The sequence below is a fragment of the Notechis scutatus genome, chromosome 3 (assembly GCF_049901735.1).
Source record: "Notechis scutatus isolate UNSWTSFEM ecotype Mainland chromosome 3, rNotScu1.2, whole genome shotgun sequence".
Classification (NCBI taxonomy): domain Eukaryota; kingdom Metazoa; phylum Chordata; class Lepidosauria; order Squamata; family Elapidae; genus Notechis; species Notechis scutatus.
The window spans coordinates 127,041,747-127,066,722 of NC_142011.1; the positions used below are offsets into that span (position 1 = coordinate 127,041,747).

Genomic DNA, 24,976 nt, shown 5'->3' on the forward strand with positions numbered 1-24,976 from the left:
CTTTGCACTGTTATTTTTCATTTTCTTTCATTAGTCTTATGTTTATATTTGTAAACTTTAATAAACTTATTCTAAATAAACAAATAAATCCATTATCTTTTTTATATAAGAAAAGTACATCCATGCACACATATAGACATATTATAACTACAGCATTAGAGAAGCTGTGCCCAGAAACTGAAAGACAAATTGAAATGAAGCTAACGTGAACTCTCTTCACCAGTATGTTAAAAAAATGAAGATAAAACTGGTTGACAACTTCTGAAAGCCTGAAGCGTCATTCAATCACAACACACATACAGGTGGAACTAGAAAAATTTGAGTATCGTGCAAAAGTTCATTTATTTCAGGAATGCAACTTAAAAGGTGAAACTAATACATGAGATAGACTCATTACATGCAAAGCAAGATAGTTCAAGCCGTGATTTGTCATAACTGAGATGATTATGGCTTACAGCTCATGAAAACCCTAAATTCACAATCTCAGAAAATTAGAATATTACATGCAATCAATAAAACAAGGATTGTACATAGAATATCGGACCTCTGAAAAGTATAAGCATGCAGATGTACTCAGTACTTGGTTTGGGCCCCTTTTGCAGCATTTACTGTCTCAATGCGGTGTGACATGGAAGCTATCAGCCTGGGGCACTGCTGAGGTGTTATGGAAGACCAGGATGCTTCAATAGCGGCCTTCAGCTCTTCTGCATTGTTCGGTCTCATGTCTCTAATCTTTCTCTTGGCAATAACCCATAGATTCTCTATGGGGTTCAGGTCAGGCGAGTTTGCTGGCCAATCAAGCACAGTAATCCCACGGGCATTGAACCAGGTTTTGGTGCTTTTGGCAGTGTGGGCAGGTGCCAAGTCCTGCTGGAAAATGAAGTCAGCATCCCCATAAAGCTTGTCTGTGGAAGGATCTCCTGGTAGACGGCTGCGTTGACCCTGGACTTAATGAAGCACAGTGGACCAACACCAGCAGATGACATGGCTCCCCAAATCAACACACTGTTGAAACTTCACACTGGATTTCAAGCATCTTGCAGTGTGTGCCTCTCCATTCTTCCTCCAGGCTCTGGGTCCTTGGTTTCCAAATGAGATGCAAAAGTTCCTCTCATCAGAAAAGAGAAGTTTGGACTGAGCAACAGACCAGTTCTTTTTTTCTTTAGCCCAGGTAAGACGCTTCTGACATTGTTTGTTGTTCAGGAGTGGCTTGACAAGAGGAATACAACATTTGAAGCCCACGTCCAGGATCCATCTGTGTGTGGTGGCTCTTGATGCACTGACTCCAGCCTCAGTCCACTCCTTATGAAAGTCCCCAACACTTTTGAATTGCCTTTTTCTGACAATCCTCTCCAGGCTGTGGTCATCCCTGCTGCTTCTACTTTTCCCTTCCACATAGCTTTCTATTAATGTGCTTTGATACAGCACTTTGGGAACATCCAACTTCTTTTGCAATTACCTTTTGAGGCTTTCCCTCCTTATGGAGGGTGTCAATGATGGTTTTCTGCACAACTGTCAGGTCAGCAGTCTTTTCCATGATTGTGCTTCCTACTGAACCAGCCTGAGAGACCATTTAAAGGCTCAGGAACCCTTTGCAGGAGTTATGGCTTAATTACCTGATTAGAGTGGGACACTTTGAGCCTAGAATATTGAACCTTTTCACAATATTTTAATTTTCTGAGATTGTGGATTTGGGGTTTTCATGAGCTGTAAGCCATAATCATCTCAATTATGACAAATCACGGCTTGAACTATCTTGCTTTGCATGTAAGGAGTCTATCTCATATATTAGTTTCACCTTTTAAGTTGCATTCCTGAAATAAATGAACTTTTGCACGATATTCTAATTTTTCGAGTTTCACCTGCACATACAAAGCAGAGGTGGTATTCAGCAGGTTCTAACCAGTTCTGGAGAACTGGTAGTGGAAATTTTGAGTAGTTCAGAGAACCAGCAAATACTATCTCTGACCGGCCCTGCTCCTATCTATCCTCTGCCTCCCGAGTCCCAGCTGATCGGCTGAGTCGTCTTTTGTTGCCCTGTACAGGAGAAAGGAGCTGGAAAGCAGGTGGGGGGGGGACGGGGATTTTGCAGTATCCTTCCCCTACCACGCCCAGCAAGCCACACCATGCCCACCAAGTCATGCCCACAGAACCGGTTGTAAAAATTTTGGAATCCCACCACTGATACTAAGTATAGTATTTTCTAAATACTTTTTTTAAAAAAAAGTTCAGAACATCCTTCAGATGTATGGAAGCTGTCTACTTCCCGGAGTTTCTGACAATCCAATACGAATTATTAAGGAAGGCACTCCTTGAATCCTACTCTTGAATGATTGCCATTATCAATGTTGCACTTTGAGGATGCTTCCTTTCTGTAGTCGGCCATCTTTGGAATAGTGTCCTGAGTCAACATGAGCCCTACTGTAATGGGAAGTAGGAATGAACTCGAGGAACAGCAGGAAGAGTCAAATCCAAGGCAACAATGTTAAAAGAAATTTAATTACATCAGAAATGTAATTTGAGAAGTAAAATTTGAAAGCCTCAGATTTGATCCTCCCTAGTTCTCTGAAAGATAAAGAGAGGATTGGGGTAGGCACCTTCAGATTTTCAAGAGTCTGTTACAATACGGGAACTTTATAATAAAAGTAGTACAGGAAGTTCTTGAATTACAACAGTTAATCTAGTGACTGTTCAAAGTTACAACGGCAGTGAAAAAAGAAACTTATAATTTTTCACAATTACGACCTTTGCGGCATCCCCATGGTCATGTGATCAAAATTCAGCCACTTGTCAATTGGTTCATATTTATGACCATTGTGGTGTCACCAGGTCATGTGATCCCCTTTGTGACCTTCTGACAAGCAAAGTCAATGGGGAAGCCAGCCTCACTTAACAACCATGTTACTAACTTATCAACTGCAGTGATTCACTTAACAACTGTGACAAAAAAGGTCGTAAAAATGGGGCAAAACTCACTTAACAAATGGCTCACTTAACAACAGAAATCTGGGGCTCAATTGTAGATGTAAGTCGAGGACTATCTGTATTAGCATTCATAATCTTCATTTCCCAATGTAGTCTACCTTGAAAGGCTGACATCTATTGGTTATAAAACCAGAAAAGCTGCCAACACCAGATTCTTCTGGAAAGCCTCTGGGGCTTTATGGTATGGTGAGTCTCCTCTTTGTAGCTTGTCATTATTGCTGTTTTCTCTGATGTTTTAATGTTTACAAATCTGACTATTATTGGGTTGGTTGGTTTCCTATTCCTATTTTCTCTATTTGCATTTGGATTATAGCAAAATGTCCAGAACAATTTTGAAGTATAGTAAAATGTTCAGAATAATTTTGAATTTTGAACAATGTATAAATTAGGTTATATAAACAGAGTGTGGGAGAAAAAAAATTGCTGTTTTCCATTGCTACCTATTTTACAGTGGGTACATCATTCTATTCATTCAAAAGCCAATTTGTTATACCAGTTATAGGTGTTAATTTAAGCATACGGAGAACATCTTTCCATCAAATATCCTTTCAGCTATGAATCATCCGAGACAACTTTGGCTCTGCAATTTCTCTTGAGCTAACATATCCCATGCAATTCTATCACAAATGATTAAAATTATGAATACTGCCATGCTCTTTCAGAGGAAGAATACAACAATTCAGTAATCTTGTTTCTCTTGCTAACGAGAGGTAAAAGTCAATGGTAAATAGAGGTGCTAGTTTCTGTTCCTCATCTAGATGTGTCTATTACTACAGCATTTGTGCTGACATCATTTCTCAGATGGAATACAGATTCTTAAAATGCATTACAGCATACGCCAAATAGTCATTTACTAAAGGAATTCGGCAAAAGAAAATTCACCGTGTGTTTTACCCAGACTAACTTCCATTGAAGCTGGTGCGCTTTAGCATTTCAGCTAGAACTTCTTAAAAGAAGGAAATCTGTAATTGTAAACAAACATTCTTCTGAATAACAGGAAAATATAATAGTACTATTAACTTTATGTGCTGCCTGAGTGCTAGCCACTCTGGATGGTTCGCAAACTGCTAAGACATTTAAAAACAAGGAACAATGGCAGAAATGATTAAACTGGATGGAGCAAAGAAGAAAAGGCTTCAATCACCCTTGCCAAAGGCCAGGTCTTTAGGGCCTTTTGAAACACCAGAAGGGTGAGGGTGTTTGAATTTCAGGGTAACTTCATCTGAGAAGGTGCATTGCTGGGGTCCCAACAGATGAGCCCAGGAGGAATCCAGAGTACGCTAACCCTGGAAAGATAATAGGGGAGACAGGAAACTCTTCAAGTAACCAGGTCCTATGCCTTTATAGACAGCAACCAGAAGCAAACTGGCAACCAGTGCAGTTCATGAAGCAGAGATGTTACATCAGCATGAAGCAGAGATGTTACATCAGTGGTGGGATTCAAACATTTTTACTACCGGTTCTGTGTGCATGGCTTGGTGGGCATGGCATTGTTTGGTGGGCATGGCAGGAGAAGGATACTGCAAAATCCCCATTCTCTCCCCACCCCACTAACCTGCTTTCTAGCTCCGTTCTCCTGTGCAGGGCAACCAAAGAAGACCCAGCCAATCAGCTGTGACTCAGGAGTCAGAGAATAGATGGGGGCAGGGCCAGTCAGAGGTGGTATTCCAAACTACTCAAAATTTCTGCTACCAGTTCTCTGAACTACTCAAAATTTCTGCTACTGTTTCTCCAGAACTGGTCAGAACTTGCTGAATACCACCTCTGATCAGCATATTGAGGCATATTCATCACTGCTTGTGCTGCCATATTTGGACCCACTGAAGTTTCTGGTAATCTTTAGAGGAAGCCCCATGGAGGGTGCATTGCAGTAGTCAATCCATGACCAGGACATGGATGATATTGGATATTTCACACTGTATATTTGGCTCAGATGGACAAAGAATAAGATTTAACAGAAGCAGACTCAGTAAAATTTGGGCAAAATTTACATGGCAACTTGACAAATTAATTAATTAAAATATGTATAACATTTCTAGAAAAGTTTATAAAAATTAGAAACCATTGTTCGTCTGAAAATCTTGAGGAAATTCTGATACTTAAAAGTCCCTGGAAAAATAAAGATGTGGATAGGAGTAAGTCAGCAGCACTTACTAGTCAGTGAGACGTCGCCATAACTGCCCACCTGAAATCAGATAAATTAGGATAGGATAAATAATAAAAGCAAAAGGCATTTCCTTTGTGGCCGAGAATATAGTACTTATGAGCCATCAAGTTGCTCTCTCTTACACACACACACACACACTCTCACACACTCACTCATATATGTGACCTATATTCAGATCATAATTAAGCTATACAAATGCAACACAGGAATCAGCTCTTGCAGCTAAAGAAATCATATCACACCGTACAAACTTTCAAAAATGCTTACGTGAATATTGATCTTTACAATTTAGGAGCTGATATCTGAATATATTCTGGGACAAATTAGTTGATATGAGCCATTTCTCTTAGTGAGCTGATCAATTATCTAATCACAATATTAAGCAACTGATTTATTTATTTCACATGTATGTTGCCGATCTTGCAAAAAACGACTCTAGGCTCTTAAATAAAATGCAATGTAAAAGATTAAAACAATAAAGAAGGATCTTAGATTTCAAAATTCAATTAAAATAAAACTATGAATGGAGAGGGAGGGAACTCTTTTACTTATGTGGCACCCAAGGTAGATTACCTGAGACTGTAATTTCTAAATTAGGTGGACAAAGTGATAATGTTTCCAAACTTTACTGATACAACTTTACATGCTAAACTAGGTAGAAAAACAAAACCTTACCTTTTAGTCTAGACAACACTAATTCCTTCATCATCTGTATAAAGACTATTCCAAGAAGTATGAGTGAAACCAGGTGGTAAAATTTCCAAGGAGTTAGTGCTAGGAACCTACAAGAGAATTATATCAGAATCATTTCACTGAGCAAACTTAGAGAGTTTTGTTTCCTTAAAAAGCTACATGAAATCACCAGGAATCAAAATCAATTTAAAACAAAATCTAATTTTACAGTAAATTTAATATGATTGTTTGCCAAGTTTAATAAAAAAAAAAAGTTCTGTGCTGCGTTGCTATTAAGCACATGTTGTGTGAAATGTAGAATAGAATAGAATGAATGACCTAGAAGGGATGTGGGAGGTAATACAATTTTAAAAAATTATACTATAAAAAATCCCTCCCCCCCCCATTCCCAAAAAGAATTCTTTGCAAAGGATTATACGCCCACTCTTATGATTTTGGAAGAAGTATTACTGAACTTGTGGAAAAGGGAGGAAAATTAAATGTTATTTTTTAAAATTTTACTCTAGATTTAAATCTTCTGAAACCACATTTAAAAAAAATACCAGTCAGAAAATTGATACATTACAGTGTCATCATGAAGTTTGGTTTAGCTTTAATGTGATGTGCAAGCACATCAACTGTGGCTTGTAAACAAAGTTAATGGCATTGCATTATATGAATCAGACCACATTATTTTATTTAAAATATTTGTTAAATAAATGTTGGCTTAGTGTGCTGTATAAATTTATCTCTTTAATGTGGGTTTCTAACACATAGTAAGGCTTTGTTTTTGGCAGATGTAAATTACATCGAATGTGTTTATAAAAGATCTAACAATGAATTCTTGCAAATAATGTGCGACTCTTTAAAAAGAAAATACATCATTTTCTAGTGGAGCAAAAAAACTGCAAGAGAAGACATGTTATATTTCCTTGAATATCAGCTCCCTTTCCAAATGCATTACTCAATAGTTTCTTACTAGATTCAACAGTTTTTTTTAAATGGAAAAAGAGAGAGATTATAGCACTCTTCTGACCTGCTGATTAATTTCACTCAGAAAAGGCTTTTATATCTGATCCTAACTCAACTATGGCAAACTGCAAATACTGACACTTCATTTGCATTTTTGTTTAATTCATATATCAATGAAATGACAAGAGTATTTGGAGGAGACTGAAGTGGTTACTTCATCAGAGAAAATGCTATAGAAACTTTATTGGTTGTATCACCATTGTCTCAAGTAATAAGTATATTAGACACAAGTTGCTTCCTTAAAAAGCTACATGAAATCACCAGGAATCAAAATCAATTTAAATCAAAATCTAATTTTACAGTAAATTCCCACGTTTTATGCCAGGCCATTCCAAAGCAAATTAAGAATGTTTTTGGCTGCCTCAACTGCCAGTCACTTTAACTGGATAACCCTGGATTCGCACACTAGTTGAGAAAGCATTTTCTTTTTTCCCTCCAGTCCATGCAAAACTGAACAGAGATGGTACAGGTTGTCCATATTTAGGGGAAGCCTTGTTTAGCAACTCTCCACAGTTATGATGGAAAAGGAACTTTGCAACGATCTTCACATTTACAACCTTCACAAGTTTGAAAGACCTGCAACAAGCTTCTCCTGGTGGATCTGTTGGGATGGGTAGACGTAGTCAGAGAGAAGGCAGTCTCTTAAATATCCTGGTTCCATGCCATGTATGTAAGCTAGAATACAGAGGAGTACACAAGCAATTGACATGGTGGGAGGACTCAGTAACCTCAGTAACCTGCTGTGTAACTTTGATAACAGTGGAAGTTCTTCATGGGCTTATCTTTGTCAGTAAGGCCATGTGTAAATGGGTGAAATTAAGAATAATGGAAAGTGACAGTAGATAGAACTCTGTAAATATAAATAAAGTCAAGCTACCATAAAAGAAGTCTAAATTCCAACTGGGACAAGAAGCCAGAAAATCAGTTTGGTTTAGTATAAAGGCACCAGGTTAGAAACCAGAAGACTGTGAGTTCTAGTCTTACCTTAGGCATGAAGGCCGGCCACATGATCTTGGGCCAGACATTCTCTCTCAGCTCATCTCACCTCAGAGTTATTGAGGGAAAACAGGAGGAGGCAAGAGTATTAGGTATGTTTGCTGCCTTGAATTATTTATAAAAATAATAAAGTTGGGATAAAAAAAATCTACAAAACAATGCAGGGGCATATTATTTCTGTATTATTATTAAGAAAAATGCAGGTCGAGGCTGAAATGTTAAAACAAGTCTGAACCCCAGATCAGAATGTTTGAGGACGATTCCTAAACCATTATGCTACTTTCTCAGATGACTAAATAAGTTCTTACAAAGAAGAATAGGTTCATAAATGAAGAAAAAATGCCGTATGCGGGGAAAAATTCAAAAGAGACGAAAAGAGCAGAAAACAAGATGGAAAGAAGAGACCACAAGTAACTAAAAATGGCCTACTGTTTCTCTATTGACTACAGCAGGATTTTTGAATGTGTAGATCATAACAGGATATGGCACATACTAAGGCTAATGGGTGTGCCACAGCATTTCGTTATTATTCTAGAAATATATCAGTATTCAATTGGCGGGACAATTTATGTGTATCTTTTTCTCTTTTTTTTCACATTTTCTTTTTCTGTCTTGTCCTGTCTTTTAACATTCTGAATTAAAAAAATTGGAAAAGAAAAGAACTGTAAGAACTGACAATTATTCTGAACAGAAAAGTGAGATAAGAACACATGCTATTCTCATTTCAGTTTAACTAAATTTATTATAAGAACGGCAGAATTAAAGAAATAACAGTTGAATTTAAAATACAAAGCTGTACTACTAACAAATGTGTGCTTAAACTTCTTTGTAAGCTGAAAAGGCCTTAAAATTATTAAACTAAAATTGGAAAGTAAAAATCTGTTACAACATCTGTTACAAAAGATGTCAGTCAACCTGCTTAGCAAACATGAAGCAAATAGTAAAGAAGTGAAGATGTTACATGGTTTTGTGTTCTTTGGCACAATCAGAAGATAAAAATGGATAACGTGAAGGAGAATTCAGTCCCTGGGGAAAGCCATGAAAAACTTAGGTAAGTCATGAACAATAATATTTCCGCCTCCCTTGACGTAGGAAGAAGATTCTCATTGTACATGTTTGGTATTAATTGGCTGGATACCATCTTGTTTACGTATACTGTATGTTTTGCAATTTCTTTGATGCTGTGACCTGCTCAGACTTGTTTTGAAGTCAAAACGGTGCCTAGATTTAATAAAATAAATAAATATGGATATATATTTATGATAAGAAAGATCAAAACAGTGTTTCTGATGCTGGAAGCTGGTCTTGAATGAAAAAAAGGACAATGCCTCTGAATTTGGGTAGCGCAGTGGCTCAGCAGTTGAGAAGCTGGGCTGGCTGGTTGGAAAGCTGGCAGCCCAGATTCGAAACTCGAGCGCCATGCAACAGACTGAGCTCCCGTTGTCACCCCAGCTCCTGCCAACCTAGCAGTTCAGAACATTCAAATGCGAATAGATAAATAGGTACCATTTGGGTGGGAAGGTAACAGCGCTCCGTGATGACACGCTGGCCACAGGAATACAGAAATGTCTTCGGACAGTGCAGGCTCAACGGCCTTAATAGAGAGATAAGGACCACTCCCTATAGTTGGCAATGACTAGCCGAGTAAAATCTGCAAGAACTCCTTTACCTTTACCTTACCTCTGAATTACGAATTTGGAGGTAACTATTAACAGTAACATGGAGTACAAGAAAACCATTCAATATTTGAGATAACTATTGGCATAGAAACTCATATTTTGGATGTGTAATATCAGAATTCTATAATATCACCAGAATGAAAAGATAATTGATAAGGTGAATGGACAGTATCAAACAGTTATCCTTTGAATCACAGGTTATGATGAGGACCATTTGTCTATATAGACACCAGGAGTTAAGTCTTACTTGATGACTTCAACTAACTACAGTAGCTGACCTGTGAACCTATTATTAAGTTGTTGATTCAACCTAATTTTCTGGGTTTGAATAACACAACAACACTCTGAGCCTTAAGCCAACCCCATAGGGTGGTTTTACACAGTATGATGTGCTAAAATATGCCAGCTAATTTGAGCTTCCAAAGACATCATTTTTACACTACCAATTTCAAGTTCTATTTTCTTGAGGAAGATTTGCCAGGGGAAAACAGAATAGATTCCAATAGAACCATCATACTGCTATGTGGTTCTTTCCCCATCGCTTGTTTTGTGCTGTCACTGTTGCTTTTTTTTTCTGTGCACCTGCTTGCCAGCGGAGCAGGAAAATGAAGCTTAAAGGATGTATTTGTGCTGCTGAACAGGTCCCCTCCCAGCTCTGCTCTGCATTTATTTTGCTATTACTTCCCTCTACCTGTATCTGGCTTCTGCTATAAGTATGGCTTTGCTTACACATGGCTTTGCCTGCAGTCAGCTGTTCTGCCCTCCACCCTGCTAATTAAATCCAACAAAGATCACATGTAGAATCTGTCACTATTTTATTTCACATTTTCATGTCAGTTTTAGCTCCTCCTTTCCCTTAAGCATTCCCTAGGTGCTTTTGATGTCCCTAGCATCATCTAGTTGCAGCTGATTCCCCTTCCCCTTCCCCACTGCATTCCTTGCCAATTACTATTTTATTCTTCTAGCCATTTTCCCATTTCGTCTCTCTCCCCTGCCCCTTCCCCCACCATTTAACTTCTTCCGATGGGCTTCCATTCTTTTCCTTCCAGCGTGTCCCTTAGGGAAATATTTTGCAACACGACCATCTTTGAAGAAGCGTAAGAAAATAGAAAGAAGGATCAGGCACCACCGAAGAGATGCAGAAGAAAAACAACTGATCAGAAGCTCTTAGTTGCTAAGCGGAAATAACAAGGTACCCGGAGCACAAATATCTGAACAGAATCCAAACCTAACCCAGATAAATAAGCTGTCCAGCAATAAAAGACATTCTTCCTAAGGATGAAGAAACCAACTGCGCTTCTTCCACAAAGAGGGAAGGGGAGGAAAAAAAAATCCTTCCTACTGTGCCTTAACTAAATAATGAAATCCACTATTGCACGATGAAGTGAAGGCTCCTGGCTTAGGTGGCTTATAAGGACTAATAAGCAAACAGATACACTAAGTAGCTAGAATAAGCAGCCATCGCCTAATGAAACCTGCCCACAGAGAACAGGTCTACTACTTTCATCCTCTTCTTTAGCGGCATCCGGACGGCCGCCGTGGGCAACAATCCCCCTAGACGAGACGACGCCGTCAGAACCTCCTAACACTCTGTACATGCTCGAGAACACCCTTTTCACGAGTGCGCCCTTAACACCGTTTCTTGTCTGAGCCAAGGAACAGATGGTAGAGCGGAGCCACTAAAGGGGGGTGGGGGGAGAGAAAGAGAGAAACCGGGGCTGAGGGAGGAGGAGGAGGGGATAAAAAAAACCCCAAATCTATTTGGGTCTACGAGACCCGTCCGGGAAAGTGAGATGCACGGCTGCGTCGCTCACCAGAAGAGCAGGTTGGCGCAGAGGAAGCTGGCCAGGGTGCAGAACGGCCTCTTCCAAGTCAGCGCCTCCATCACCGAGCAATATTCGGCAGCCGGCTGGGGCTCCACGCTCGGCTCTTCCTGCTTCTCCGCCGCTGCCTCCTCCTCCTTCTCCAACCGAGGCCCCTCCAGAGGGCTCGGCGGCAACATCACCTGCCCCTCCCCGCCATCCATGTCGCTTACAAAGCGCCCGACACCAGACAGAGGCGGCGAGCCAGCGGAGGCTTGGGAACATCCGGGCATAGCCAAGCCTCCTATTCCACCCCTTTTGCAAGGCAGGAGCCAATAGGAGCCTCGGATGGGGCTAGCAAGTCTTGGTGATTGGCTACCTTTGAGGGCAGGGTCTCCAAGCGTGCAAGAAAAGCAAAGCTAAAAGGGGGCGGGTGGAGCGGGGGCGGAGGAAGGTGAGGTCGGTCCGAGCGGCGTCCAAATAACGCGGGTGTATCTGTCTACATTCCGGCGTGTTGAGAAAGGGGAGGACCGAGGAAGATTTGGGGAGGGTATTATTGATTGGGTTGCTAAACTCACCGTCGAAGCCAGCGCTCCAGGCATTAGAAACACAAAGGAGAGAGCGAGTGGAGGCAGAAGATTTATTGCTTTGCCAGAAAAAAACAAAAAACAAAACAATAAATCACAGTAGTGTGACAACGCGGCAGCCAATAGTGGATATATTTTTTTCTGATTTAAACAGTCGATTCTTCTTTCCCATCTGTTTTCTTGTCCAAGTCCGTTTGCAAAAATCTCTCCACACAGATATATTTTTACAAAAGTGCATATCACACGCACCAATATCCTCTTTTTTAAATATTTACCCTCGTTTTCTCAAAATATTTACTTAACATTTTCCTCACAGTATTGCTTATCAAGGGTTTGTCTTGATATTTGGTGTATCAAAGTTACTGGCAAAAGATTTCTACCCCCCCACCCCCACCCCCCGGGATTGGGGAGAGCTGCCAGCTGGATTGCACTTACATCGATTTCACTCAGTGTTGTTTTCATCTTCATTCATGGGGGAATATCCGAGATGGGCAGAGAGGAGGAAGGCTAATTCTATCTTGTTATTGTTCTCAATTGTATGATAAACGCTCTTGATAAGTAAAACTACAAATAAGTCTATCAGGTAAAACATCTATTTTAATTTTGTCACAGAAGAATTTATCATTCTCTTCCTTCATTAAAACAATAGTATCCCGTGCTTAGTATCTGAGTAATCTTTACTGATTTCTAATATGATCTATCAGGATATGATCTAATATCATACAGCCATTGCCGTAAGATATCAAATGGCTGCAGAAAATTGAGATGACTACCAGTCAAATTATGAGATCAGTTCCAACCCAGTGGAGCTTACTTGAAAGCCCCTTTTATTTCTTACTGGAACGGCAGCTTTTTCCCATTAAGATAAAGTATTCTAATTAACATGAAGTTCTGAAAGTGTTTTTCTTTGCTCAAAAAGAAATAAAATCTATAATTAAAAGATTTATTTACAGAGTACCAAAGACACAGCTGAATCAAACTTTTTCAGGACCTGTAAATTTTATTAAAATGATAAATATAATTGTTAATTGTGTGATAGGTTACTACTTTTAAAAGGCTAAAAGAAAATTTGATTTTTGGAATAAGCCATCTGGAATCATTGAGAGTTGGATGGCCATCTAAATTTTCTTAAATGAATAAGCAAATCCAACATTTTGTGTCAGAATTTAAAGTTGCATCTAGAGAAAAAAAAGTGTATGTCCAAACATTTTCTTTATATTCAGCAATCAAAATTTGCAAAGACATTCTGTAGTGTGTGCCTTATTTACTTTGTGAAAAACATGCTATATACATGTTCCACTGATTGTATTTTAATCTCCATTTTGAACCATAGTATAAAACCTTTGATAACTCCATCTCTTTATTGTAATATTTCCATTTTCCACTTATAAGCAGAGATATATGACTTTTCTAAGAATGGAAATAGGGTTTGAAAGCTGAAAATGAAAAACTTGTGTTTTTTGAGCAAGTTTTTCCTTAATGCAAATTCAAGATTACTCCTCCACCTTTGGATCCAATCTATAGTACGTGACTTTACATTAAAGATTATAACCTGATACAGATATAGCTTAAATGGGAAACACTCATCTTTCTCTACCCCTTTAGTACTATGAGTGCCAAATGTACCCTTCATAACTTTTGTATATCTTTTAATCTTAAATAAACCTGTTATCTTTCTCAGTTGCTATCTAAATTGTTGACTTTGGTAAGATAGGACTTTCTTGGGGACCACTTATATAAAAACTCACTTCCAACAAGCATGAAAAAATTTAAATTTCCTGTTTTAGTATTACCTGTTAAAGTAGCAATTAAATTGTTATCAGAATATTTCAGGGGGAGCCAGAGAATGCTAATCTCCCACTCCAAATAAAGCATCCTTCCATTATGATTATTTTAAGATGGTCTATTTCTCAACCCTACAGAAAATTCTGGAATCTAAAGCCCAGATTATAAACAGTTTGATATGCGTAATTGTGCCAGTTACTAAATGCTGTTAAATGACTGGGATATAGATTTTTTTTGAACATCTCATTTAAATCATTTGGTGATTTCTTGACTAGTCTATTGCAATGTATTAGTGGATCTATTCTTGGGATATTTCTTGTACTACTTTTCCAGAAACCAATAGTTTTGTTGACACAAGGGGAAAAAAAGACCACAGCTATAACTATACATTAATTTAGCACTTGCCTCATATGGATCCAGTGAAAAGGAGAAAGAGCTGTGTATTGTAAGCACCTCCAAATCGCAGTTAATTCTTGTAGATGTTAAAGGAATATAGGATAAACTAAAACACCACCAAAATGCCACAAAATTGAATAAAATACCTTTAAATCAAAGAAGAATGTTCTTGGACTATCTTCTGAATATGGGATTCCAAATATATTCAGACTGTTCTCCCTATGACTTAGTAACCTGCCTTGATGAGTGCCATGATTCATAACATTGAAAATTATCTGAGAGGTCCAGATGGTTCAATAGAATGATGTTCTTCCTATGTCTTCCATAAAGGGCTAATCCCTGATTGAAATGCTCTAGAAAAGAAATGTAATTCAATATGCCCATATCTGATCAGCCATCACAATTCAAGTATCTTGTCCAGCAAAAGAAAACTGGCCACTTGTTAATCAATCAAGACTTCTAGATCTATTTATGTTGCTTTCAGCACTTCTAGACTTAGCCTCTTTTAATCAGGTGAAGTGGATTGTGCCCTTGTTCTGTTCCCAAAAATGTCTCCCCAAAGACTCTGGTGCCTTGAAAAATAGGTTTTCTTATAAAATTTCTAGAGATAAAATTTCCTTCAACAGGGTAGGATGACAAGGTATTCTCTCCAAACTGTGTTAATCCTGAAAAAAACAGAATGGGGAGAATATCTATTTCTAGCATTCTTAAACACACACACCTCTGCCTTCAAAGAAAGAAGTCGTAGTATTTTTCCCCAAAGCCCTAAAGGTGGACCTAATTTGTAATGTTCAGGTGGCTAAGGCTAGCTTTCCATCTTTATTTCCTGTTTACAAGGGGAGACGTGAGAGAGATGTAAATGATGTTTATAAAGCATTTCATGTAAAGACTTGGGAGGGCATATATGATAGTCCTTTCCACAGTTAATTTCTCAAACCTGACATAAATGTGTTTTAATACTGTGTGCACATTCATATTATTTGTTGAGATTTTTACTGTTATTTATGTGTTGTATATTACTTTTTGTTACTGTTGGCTGTCTTTAACTCAGAGGCTGAACTTTTTAGCTTGGTTTTTATTTACTATTGTTTTATTTTGTATTTTATTTAGTGTATTGCATAAAGAACAGTAGTTATGGGACAAAATAAAAGCAAATAACTGTTGACTCCATTGCTAATGACTGTATCAACTATTGAGTTATCAGGTACAGAAGAGAAATGTGTGTGCATAGTTTGTATCATTTCGTTGGACTACTGTTACTGTCTTGAGGATTTTGCCGTTTTGAGTTTTCTGTAAGATGTTTTACTACTGTAAATCACATCAAGTATCCTGTACTATAGAAAAACAGGACATGGAACTGAAGCTTTAAAAAACCTCCTAATACCGTATATATATTGGAAGCCACTATGACTGGAAGAAGGTGAAGAATTATGTACTAATTTAATCATATGTAGAATATATGTATTAGCTTCCTCAACCTGACATCAAATCAGGTTTCTTTTACAGAAAGTTTCACAATTAGTAAACAGTAAACCCAGCAGACAAAAATTCCACGAAAGCAATGCTTTTAAAATAAATGTTTACTATTTTTAAAAACAGCCTCATAGACTGAAGACAAATGATTGAATATTGTGCTGGTAATGGCATTTCCATATTACGGGTAGTCTATAAATACAATTTATTTCAACTACATGAATTAAATACAGCAGTACAGAAACATAGATGTGTTATGTATATGTACCAAAGGGCGAAAAAATATCTCTGAAAGAAAGTACAAAAATTGCTATGAAAAATTTGCCAAATTTGTAAATAAAGCTAGCCTAATAAAAGACATTCTACCATTGAGACAATTATAGCTCTGAATTATTAAAATATACAGAAAGACTGTTTACACCATTGCACATTATTATTCCCTTTTAATTTTAAAAGTGTATGAAACATGGAATAGTTAGCAGAATTGACCTGAATTGTATCCATGCACACATACGAAAGGTTGTGGGAGAGGGGGAAAATACAACATTGCCCAGTAAAGTCCGTAAAGAAAGCTGCCTGCAGCATTCCAACACAAAATTTTCTTTTTCATGAATGAACCAGCCAGTTAGTGCAAAAATGGCCGTATTACGTTCTCTTTACTATCCTAAGTGGTTTATTCAGATACACGACCCCTTTACTAATATAGCATAGGTCGATGCAGTTGGGCTTACACGTTTTAAGGCACTTCTTACTGCTCAGAAGACAGTGTATTAAGGCATGGAGTATGTTATTCTAGAGGTAAAAAAAATGTTTTCGTGGATTGATGTTCATAAGCACATGTTGAGTATGGGAATATGAAAGCACTTTATAAGCTTGTTCCAATTCTCCTGGAAGAGGTGCTGATCACCATTTTTGGAGAAAGCGTAGACATGTTCCAACAGCGAGGGCCAAACAAGACAGATTCTCTGACTTCACCTGCAGCTGCTTTGACTTCCGTGACTACTCACTGATCGAGATGTGCTGTAACGTTTTTTCACAATCATGCTAATATAGGCTTTCATCAGTTTGGCAATATCAATGACCTACACAAAGATAATCAAAGCAAAATCGATTAGCGCACATTTCGACTTACTGTCTTTGTTGTGAAGCACATGCAGTGCAAATATAAAATTATACGTCTGCAATCTCACACAGACCAGGAAAACCTGAAGCACATTTTTGTTAAATTGGCCCTTAATTAATTATACGATTTAATAGAAGCAATTTGGGCTAAAGTGAAAACTAAATCTATTCATATTTTTTTAAAAAAACAAGAAACTGGTAGCTTTTTATTTAAACAGATATATTGAATGAAATACCTATTTCAGGTATCCCCAACTCCAGGGCCACAGAGTCCAATACTGGTACGTGGCCTGTTGGACCTGGGCTGTATAGCTAGAGGTGAGTAGTAGGGGAACTGAACAAAAACAAAGCCATCCTTCCCGCGGCCAGTGGAAAAATTGTCTTCCACAAAACCGATCCTTGGGCACCACATTTTGGGCACCACTGAACTATTGGGTTATAAGAAGCCAGGAAATTGCATATGCAGTTAAAATGATAGTGAAAAGGGGAGCAATACGCTTAAGCTATCATGTTTGAATTTTAATGGAATAAATGATTTTGCAAAATTCTTGTTCAATTCTGATTTTCTCTCACCTCACTGGTTCCAAAAAGCAGTTCTCTGTCATCCACCACAATCTTGTACACATTAGCAAGTGGAGCTCCAAAGGAGAGAATATGTTCATACTGAAATACTTCCAATGGTCTTCCGTCTCCACGCTTGTATACAGAAACTGCCTCTGCATTAACGCCCAACCAAAGCTCTTGAGGAAATCCTCCTTCTTTACACTAAGAAAAGAAACAAAATAACATAAAGATGAATGGTGGAAACAGTATATATGATTGCTTCTCCTTGTTACAACTGTTCAAATAAATTTGGAATGATTACTTTATCAGTTTCTGTATTAGTTTTCAACATACATCTTCCCCAATACTTTCTCATAGTCTTATATTTTGTTTAATGAGTCAATTGCTTAATTCTGTTTACACAACGTTAAACGGTTGAAAATGTTTACACAACGTTACTCCAAAAAGGAATTGAGTAATGGGTATGTATGTATGTATTACACAACAAAACCTTATATGATTAACATCCCTTGAACATTTGCTTATTAAAAAACACCTTATAAAATCCCAGGCATGGAACATATCAAAAGACTATTTCCTTTAAAGTTAGATTTCTTAAACCTAAAACTTTCCTAATATCTGGATGTCAATATTAATCCAAAAGAGCCCAAAATGGTTGAACTGAACATATGGGAAAATGGCAATTAAGATGGGGTATGACCAGGGGTGGGATTCAAAATTTTTAACAACTGGTTCTGTGGGCGTGGCTTAGGTGGTGGACGTGGCTTGGTGATCATGTGACTGGGTGGACATGGCTTGGTGGTCATGTTATTGGCTGGGTGTGGCCAACTCAATCACTCACATCGAGGCACGCATCTCCTCGCCTGGCCTCTCCTGACTGTGGGGATGCTGCAACAGTCTTAAGTGTGAAAAATGGTCATAAGTCACTTTTTTCAGTGCCATTGTAACTTTGAATGGTCACTCCACACAAACAAAGTACCAGCAAAGGAAGGGAAAAAAACCTCCAGAGATGTTCCTGAGACAGGAAGTCTAGTCCTGCCAAGAATGTAACAAGGGTTAATGGAGAGGCAGTTTCTGTAAGCAACACCAGAATGTTTCCTTCCTGCCTTCCTTATAGCAGGGGTCCCCAACCACCGGGCATGACCGGACTACCGGGCCGTGGAGCACTCTGTACCGGGCCGCAAAGAAAAAAAAAATTAAAAAAAATGGCGGCTTTCTTCGCCTTCAGTGAATGCTGCTGGGATCGGGATCAAGGACACAAATGAAAGAAGGGGAGGGAGGAAGCAACCAGAAGCCTGTCCTGCTCTCTGGCTCAGCTCTCTCAGTCGCTCGCTCCTCCACCAGCCCAGGAAGAAACTGCTTCAAAAGCAGCCGGGGGTGGGTGGCTTTTCCTGTCGCCGCAGCTTCCCGAGCGCCCGTTTCACCACCCGCCCGCCCGCTGGCCGCGGTTCAATCCACAGTGCCCGTTCTGCCTGCCTGCCTGTCTGGTTGTCTGGGAGCAGCTTCGGCTGAGAATAATAACTATTCGCCTCTTTTTATCAGCCGAAGCTGCTCGAAACGAAGAAGGCAGGCAGGCAGGCAGGCAGAACGGAGCACTGTGGATTGAACTGCGAGCGGGCGGGCGGGCGGGCGGGTGGGGTGAAACGGGCGCTCGGGAAGCTGTGGCGACAGGAAAAGCCACCCCCGGCTTCTTTGAAGCAGTTTCTTCCTGGGCTGCTGTAGGAGCGATAGAGTGACTGAGAGAGGAACGAGGCAGACACCTGAGGGAGGGAGACACCTGAGGGATGGGGCTGAGGGAGGCAGGGCCGAGGCGATCCCTGAACTTGGTGGTTTGCTGGCAGACGTTTTATTACCCGACTAGGTAACAACATCAGATGTTACCTAGTCAGGTAATGAAACGTCTGCAAGCAAACTACCAAACTCGGATTCTCTCTCCCCCGGTCCTTGAAAAATGTTTCTGCTTGAAACCGGTCCCTGGTACAAAAAGGTTGGGGACCACTGCCTTATAGGATTAGGCCAGTAATTTCTTCTAACAACCGGTTCTCCAAACTGCTTAGAATGTTAACAACTGGTTCTAGCGAATAAGTGTGAACTGGGAGAATCCCACCTCTGGGTATGACTATGCGTGAATGAGTGATTTTGAATTGCTGCTCACTGCATGTACACTGCTCAAAAAAAATAAAGGGAACACTTAAACAACACAATGTAACTCCAAGTCAATCACACTTATGTGAAATCAAACTGTCCACTTAGGTAGCAACACTGATTGACAATCAATTTCACATGCTGTTGTGCAAATGGAATAGACAACAGGTGGAGTGGTTCTGCAGGTGGTGACCACAGACCACTTCTCAGTTCCTATGCTTTCTGGCTGATGGTTTGGTAACTTTTGAATGCTGGCGGTGCTTTCACTCTAGTGGTAGCATGAGACGGAGTCTACAACCCACACAAGTAGCTCAGGAAGTGCAGCTCATTCAGGATGGCACATCATTGTGAGCTGTGGCAAGAAGGTTTGCTGTGTCTGTCAGCGTAGTGTCCAGAGCATGGAGGCACTACCAGGAGACAGGTCAGTACATCAGGAGACGTGGAAGAGGCCGTAGGAGGGCAACAACCCAGCATCAGGACTGCTACCTCCACCTTTGTGCAAGGAGGGACAGGAGGAGCACTGCCAGAGCCCTGCAAAATGACCTCCAGTGGGCCACAAATGTGCATGTGGCTGCTCAAACGGTCAGAAACAGACTTCATGAGGGTGGTATGAGGGCCCGACGTCCACAGGTGGGGGTTGTGCTTACAGCCCAACACCGTGCAGGACGTTTGGCATTTGCCAGAGAACACCAAGATTGGCAAATTCTCCACTGGCGCCCTGTGCTCTTCACAGATGAAAGCAGATTCACACTGAGCACATTTGACAGACGTGACAGGGTCTGCAGACGCCGTGGAGAATGTTCTGCTGCCTGCAACATCCTCCAGCATGACCGGTTTGGCAGTGGGTCAGTAATGGTGTGGGGTGGCATTTCTTTAGGGGGCTGCACAGCCTTCCATGTGCTCGCCAGAGGTAGCCTGACTGCCATAAGGTACCGAGATGAGATCCTCAGACCCTTGTGAGACCATATGCTGGTGCGGTTGGCCCTGGGTTCCTCCTAATGCACAATAATGCTAGACCTCATGTGGCTGGAGTGTGTCAGCAGTTCCTGCAAGACGAAGGCATTGATGCTATGGACTGGCCCGCCCGTTCCCCAGACCTGAATCCAATTGAGCACATCTGGGACATCATGTCTCGCTCCATCCACCAACACCACACTGCACCACAGACTGTCCAGGAGTTGGGGGATGCTTTAGTCCAGGTGTGGGAGATCCCTCAGGAGGCCATCCGCCACCTCATTAGGAGCATGCCCAAGTGTTGTAGAGAGGTCATACATGCATGTGGAGGCCACACACACTACTGAGCCTCATTTTGACTTGTTTTAAGGACATTACATCAAAGTTGGATCAGCCTGTAGTGTTTTTTTCCACTTTAATTTTGAGTGTAACTCCAAATCCAGACCTCCATGGGTTGCTAAATTTGATTAACATTGATATTTTTTGTGTGATTTTGTTGTCAGCACATTCAACTATGTAATGAACAAAGTATTTAATAAGAATATTTCATTCATTCAGATCTAGGATGTCTTATTTTTGTGTTCCCTTTATTTTTTTGAGCAGTGTATATACTGATTGCATCTGGATTTATTTCCAAAATGGAGATGTAGAGTGTGCAGAGGTATGAGTACAGCACTTGTCTGCTATACTCTTTAAAGCAGCCACTTATTTTTCCAGGATTAAGTGCTAGGTACAGAAGGTAGCTGTGTAATCCCAAGAAAGAATGGGGATGCTTTATTAAAGCAGGGGTCTCCAACCTTGGCAACTTTAAGACTTGTGGACTTCAACTCCCAGAATTCCTCAGTCAGCTTTGCTGGGTGTTGAAGTCCACAAGTTTTAAAGTTGTCAAGGTTGGAAATTCTGCTTTAAAGAGTTGCAGACTGGTGCTATTATGCTGCCATGCGCTCCAAAACACTGTTTCATTGATACACAATAATCCATTTTAAGGCTGTTTGAGCACCAGTAGATTTCTTTCTTTCCTTATTTGCCAGTGAGATTACATGGAGCTCTCGCTTAATGACCCTAATTGGGACAAGCAGCTCTTATCACTAAGTGAAGAGGCAGTTAAACGAAACATCACATAATGGCCCTGCTTAGCGCCAGCAGTTCCAGCATCCCAGTTGCAGTTATTAAAAGAGACATCACAGGAACATAACATGCAACTTCCTGTTGGCTTTCCTTTCGACTCTGCTTGCAAAAGTCATAAATGGTAATAACATGACCATGGACGCTATAACTGTTGTAAATGTGCGACAGTTGCCAAGCACCTGAATTGAGATTATGTGACCATGGGGACCCTGTGAAGATTGTAAGGTTCAAGAACCAGCTCTAGGTCACTTTTTGCAGAGCTGTCATAATTTGAACAATCACTAAACAAACATTGTTAAGTGAGGACTATCAGTGCTGTCACCTTGTTACCAAAAACGCTGATGATTCCTTGAAGCAGAAAAATAGTTATTCCCTGTGGTATGCTCCCTTCCTCTCTTTCACATGAAAAGTTGCTATCATCTACTAATGTCCTTTTCTCAGTTTTGTATTAAAATTCCCCCATCCATACTAGCAAAACAGTTCAGGAGAAGAGGGAATGCAGAAATTATAATGCAGAAATTTTAAGTGCTGCCTGCTACACATTAGTTATATCCTCTTAATCCATGATTATATGGTGGAAAGTTGGCATGCTCACCTCTACATCAAAGAGCGTTGACCCATAGCCAGGCCATTCCTTAATTAAATTCATGTACTTTGCCATTGCTTGCTCTTGAGTCATTCCCTGCATTTTTTTCCATTTATCAAGCATACTAGTCCTGGCTGCAGAGATCTCTTCCCTAATCCACATATTAAGCATCTGATCCTCTTCCATCTTCTGCTTAGTAATAGAACTGCTCCGGAAACTCCTCCTTAGAGTCCCTTCCAGAAAGTTGTTCCGCTTCCTCTCAAACCTCTCTGTTGGCACAAAAATTTTAGTGGATTGAACAATACGAGACTTCAGCCTCTGCAAGGGGTAGACATCTTCCATTTCTGGTACTGTAACATTAGATGAAGAATAGTCCCCTTGTAAATATTGGAGTCGCAAGGCGGCAAGGACCTGGAGGGTTTCTTCAGGAGCTGGGAAATGGCCCTGAATCATGGCTTCATGTGCCTAATAAAAAGAAAAACAGTATTTTTTTTAGGAATATATGTCATAACATTTTGAATTCTAAATCTGCTTCTGTAGACTAGTGACCAAGAGATTGATAAATGAACTAGACCTGCCAGGAATTCATCAACTGCCAGGAACTCATCAACTGATTATCAACTAAACAGCAACATTCTGCCTGGCCTGGAGTTATCAATTGGAATACTTGTTTTAGTGGATTGTTGTAAATATTACAGAAAGATAAGCAGACAGTCAGTTTGGTGTATTAGTTAAGATGCTAGGCTAGAAACCAGAAGACTGAATTTTAGTCCTGCCCTAATGCTGGCTGTGTTATTTTGGGCCAGTCACTCTCTCTCAACCTACAGCATCAGGCTTGGGCAACAAGCTGGTTGGTCAAGTCATGTTGCAACCAATGGATCAACAGTCGGTTGATCCCAAAAAACTGGATCTTGCACTTGTGAGAAAACACTAAAAAGAAAATAAATTATAGTAAGATAAGTGGTGTGAAGGACTTTAAAGTGCTTAAGGTGCAATGTGTTTTTATATTTTTCAAATTGGCTAGAGAGTCTGGAGTTTAAATAGCACTGCTCTCAAGAGATCAGAAACTACCAAAAATAGGAAATGGCATTTGAGAAAAGAAAAAGTAATCAGCACTAGCAACAATTGATCCAAACTATTCCTTGTCAGTTGCAAATTACGTATCCAGTGACAGCTAAGGGGGAGTGCAACCTCATCCCAAATAGGTCTTATCTCCAACCTACATCTAGGTTTCTTCTTGTCTGTGCCTTGTCTGGATTTAATTGTAGCTTTTTCTCCCACATCAAGTCCATTGCTGAAATTGGGTAATGTTCAATATTGCCAATTGTTTAATTGGAGTTAGCCAGTAAGATGGAGTACAGTGATGCCTTCCCAGATTGACTGTACTCCTGCCAAAGCTCTTAATGACAAACAGTATGTCTGGATACTTGCCTTGGTCTATCTTATTATAGGATAACATCTGGGGGGAAAAACAAATGTAAGCATCATTTGCTAATACTGTAACTTCTTTGTATTTTCCTCGACTAATTTGATCGAAATGGCACTATATATTATTCCATGTGCCAGTGTGTATAATACGCACGCACGCACACACACACACACACACACACAGAGTACATCTTTGTCTAATAAAACTCCTTTTTTTACCTGCTCAAACATAAATGCAAATTCCACACTATCTTTTGGTACATGCTCAATGTCTAGGAAGCAGTAGAGTTTGAAATAAAATTTCCATGCTGCATGGTCACCTTCTGAAGTGGCACCAATCCTGGAATGACAACAACAACAACAACAATTGTTATTACTTGTATTCTCATGACTTAGTAATAGAATTAAAAACTATTTTACCTCTGGTTAAATCTATATAATCCAAACCGGGATGAGCTTTGCCTCATTTTAAAGCAGTGTGTGTGCTGTACCATTTTCAGTCAATCACATTTGATTTGTCCCAACAGGAGGGGTTAATTAAATTAATGAAGAAGCAAAAGCTTTCTAATATGGCCACATCCGATTTTTAGTTTATTGTTCCTTTAGTCAGCCAAAGTTTGACACTGCAGTTGGAAGTTTATTTTTAATACTGGTTAATAAATATTTTGAATACTGGTTAATAACAGTAACAATGATAGTTAGGTTCATATATAAGATGATGTTTTTGCTGATTCGTTGTGTGAAAATCTAAGACACATAATTGCACAGTACTTATAAATAAGTTGCTCATAACAGCAACCTTATTTCTAAACAATTCTGGTTTATCATTACATTCAAGCACAACTTAGTAAAACAGTAAAAGCCTTCATATAATATCAGTGTGTATGAAGGCAATATTTTTATATACAAGGTTTTCTTACTTTAGAGTATGATAAAAAAAAAAAGGCTGTGAATGCTTTAAAAATGTTTTTAAAGAGATACTTTTTTACATGGCATGATTGCAGTACATTTTTGCTATTTACTTAAACAGCTCAACATGGTTTGGGCTTTTTTGTGAACCTCATAATTCTTAAAATTACGTCACTGTTTTTCAGGGTTGCATGGAAACCTGAAAAATCTTGAGATTCTTTACTGAATGCAGGGAATTGCTGTAACTGCACAAGGTCTAAATCAATCTTTACAAGGAGTTAATAACTAAAAGCTCGAGAGAAAATAAATGCATACTGACTGATTAGATTTTAGATTAGATTAACAGAGTTGGAAGGGACCTTGTAGGTCATCTAGTCCAATCCCCCACCCAAGCAGGAGACCTTACACCATTTCTGACAAATAGCAGTCCAATCTCTTCTTGAAAGGGATTAAAATCTGAAGTATGTCTGAATGGCCCATCAATCTAGCATAAAACATAACAATGTTTTTCAAAAGTTCTTGTTCCAATCACTAGTTTTTGTTCCAATATTAGTGACAACAGTGGA

General features: G+C 39.5%; 2 protein-coding genes across 4 annotated transcripts in view; both read right to left on the bottom strand.

The window, feature by feature from the left end:
- Positions 1–11,638, bottom strand: part of RETREG1 (reticulophagy regulator 1) — a 47,131-nt gene extending 35,493 nt beyond the window's left edge. For both annotated transcript variants that reach the window (XM_026673436.2, XM_026673435.2), the window contains exons 1-3: positions 11,346–11,638; positions 5,828–5,934; positions 5,140–5,170 (exon numbers count right to left, since the gene is read on the bottom strand). In XM_026673436.2, the coding sequence (XP_026529221.2) occupies positions 5,140–5,170; positions 5,828–5,934; positions 11,346–11,626 (419 nt within the window). In that variant the 5' untranslated portion in view covers positions 11,627–11,638. The remainder of the gene's footprint in view (positions 1–5,139; positions 5,171–5,827; positions 5,935–11,345) is intronic.
- A 4,025-nt stretch (positions 11,639–15,663) lies between these two features.
- Positions 15,664–24,976, bottom strand: part of MYO10 (myosin X) — a 158,582-nt gene continuing 149,269 nt past the window's right edge. Inside the window, exons 31-34 of one of the 2 annotated variants that reach the window (XM_026673440.2) lie at positions 23,721–23,841; positions 22,083–22,538; positions 17,270–17,461; positions 15,664–16,656 (exon numbers count right to left, since the gene is read on the bottom strand). In XM_026673440.2, coding sequence (XP_026529225.2) covers positions 16,546–16,656; positions 17,270–17,461; positions 22,083–22,538; positions 23,721–23,841 — 880 coding nt within the window. In that variant the 3' untranslated portion in view covers positions 15,664–16,545. The remainder of the gene's footprint in view (positions 16,657–17,269; positions 17,462–22,082; positions 22,539–23,720; positions 23,842–24,976) is intronic. The other variant, XM_026673439.2, reaches the window with a different exon arrangement.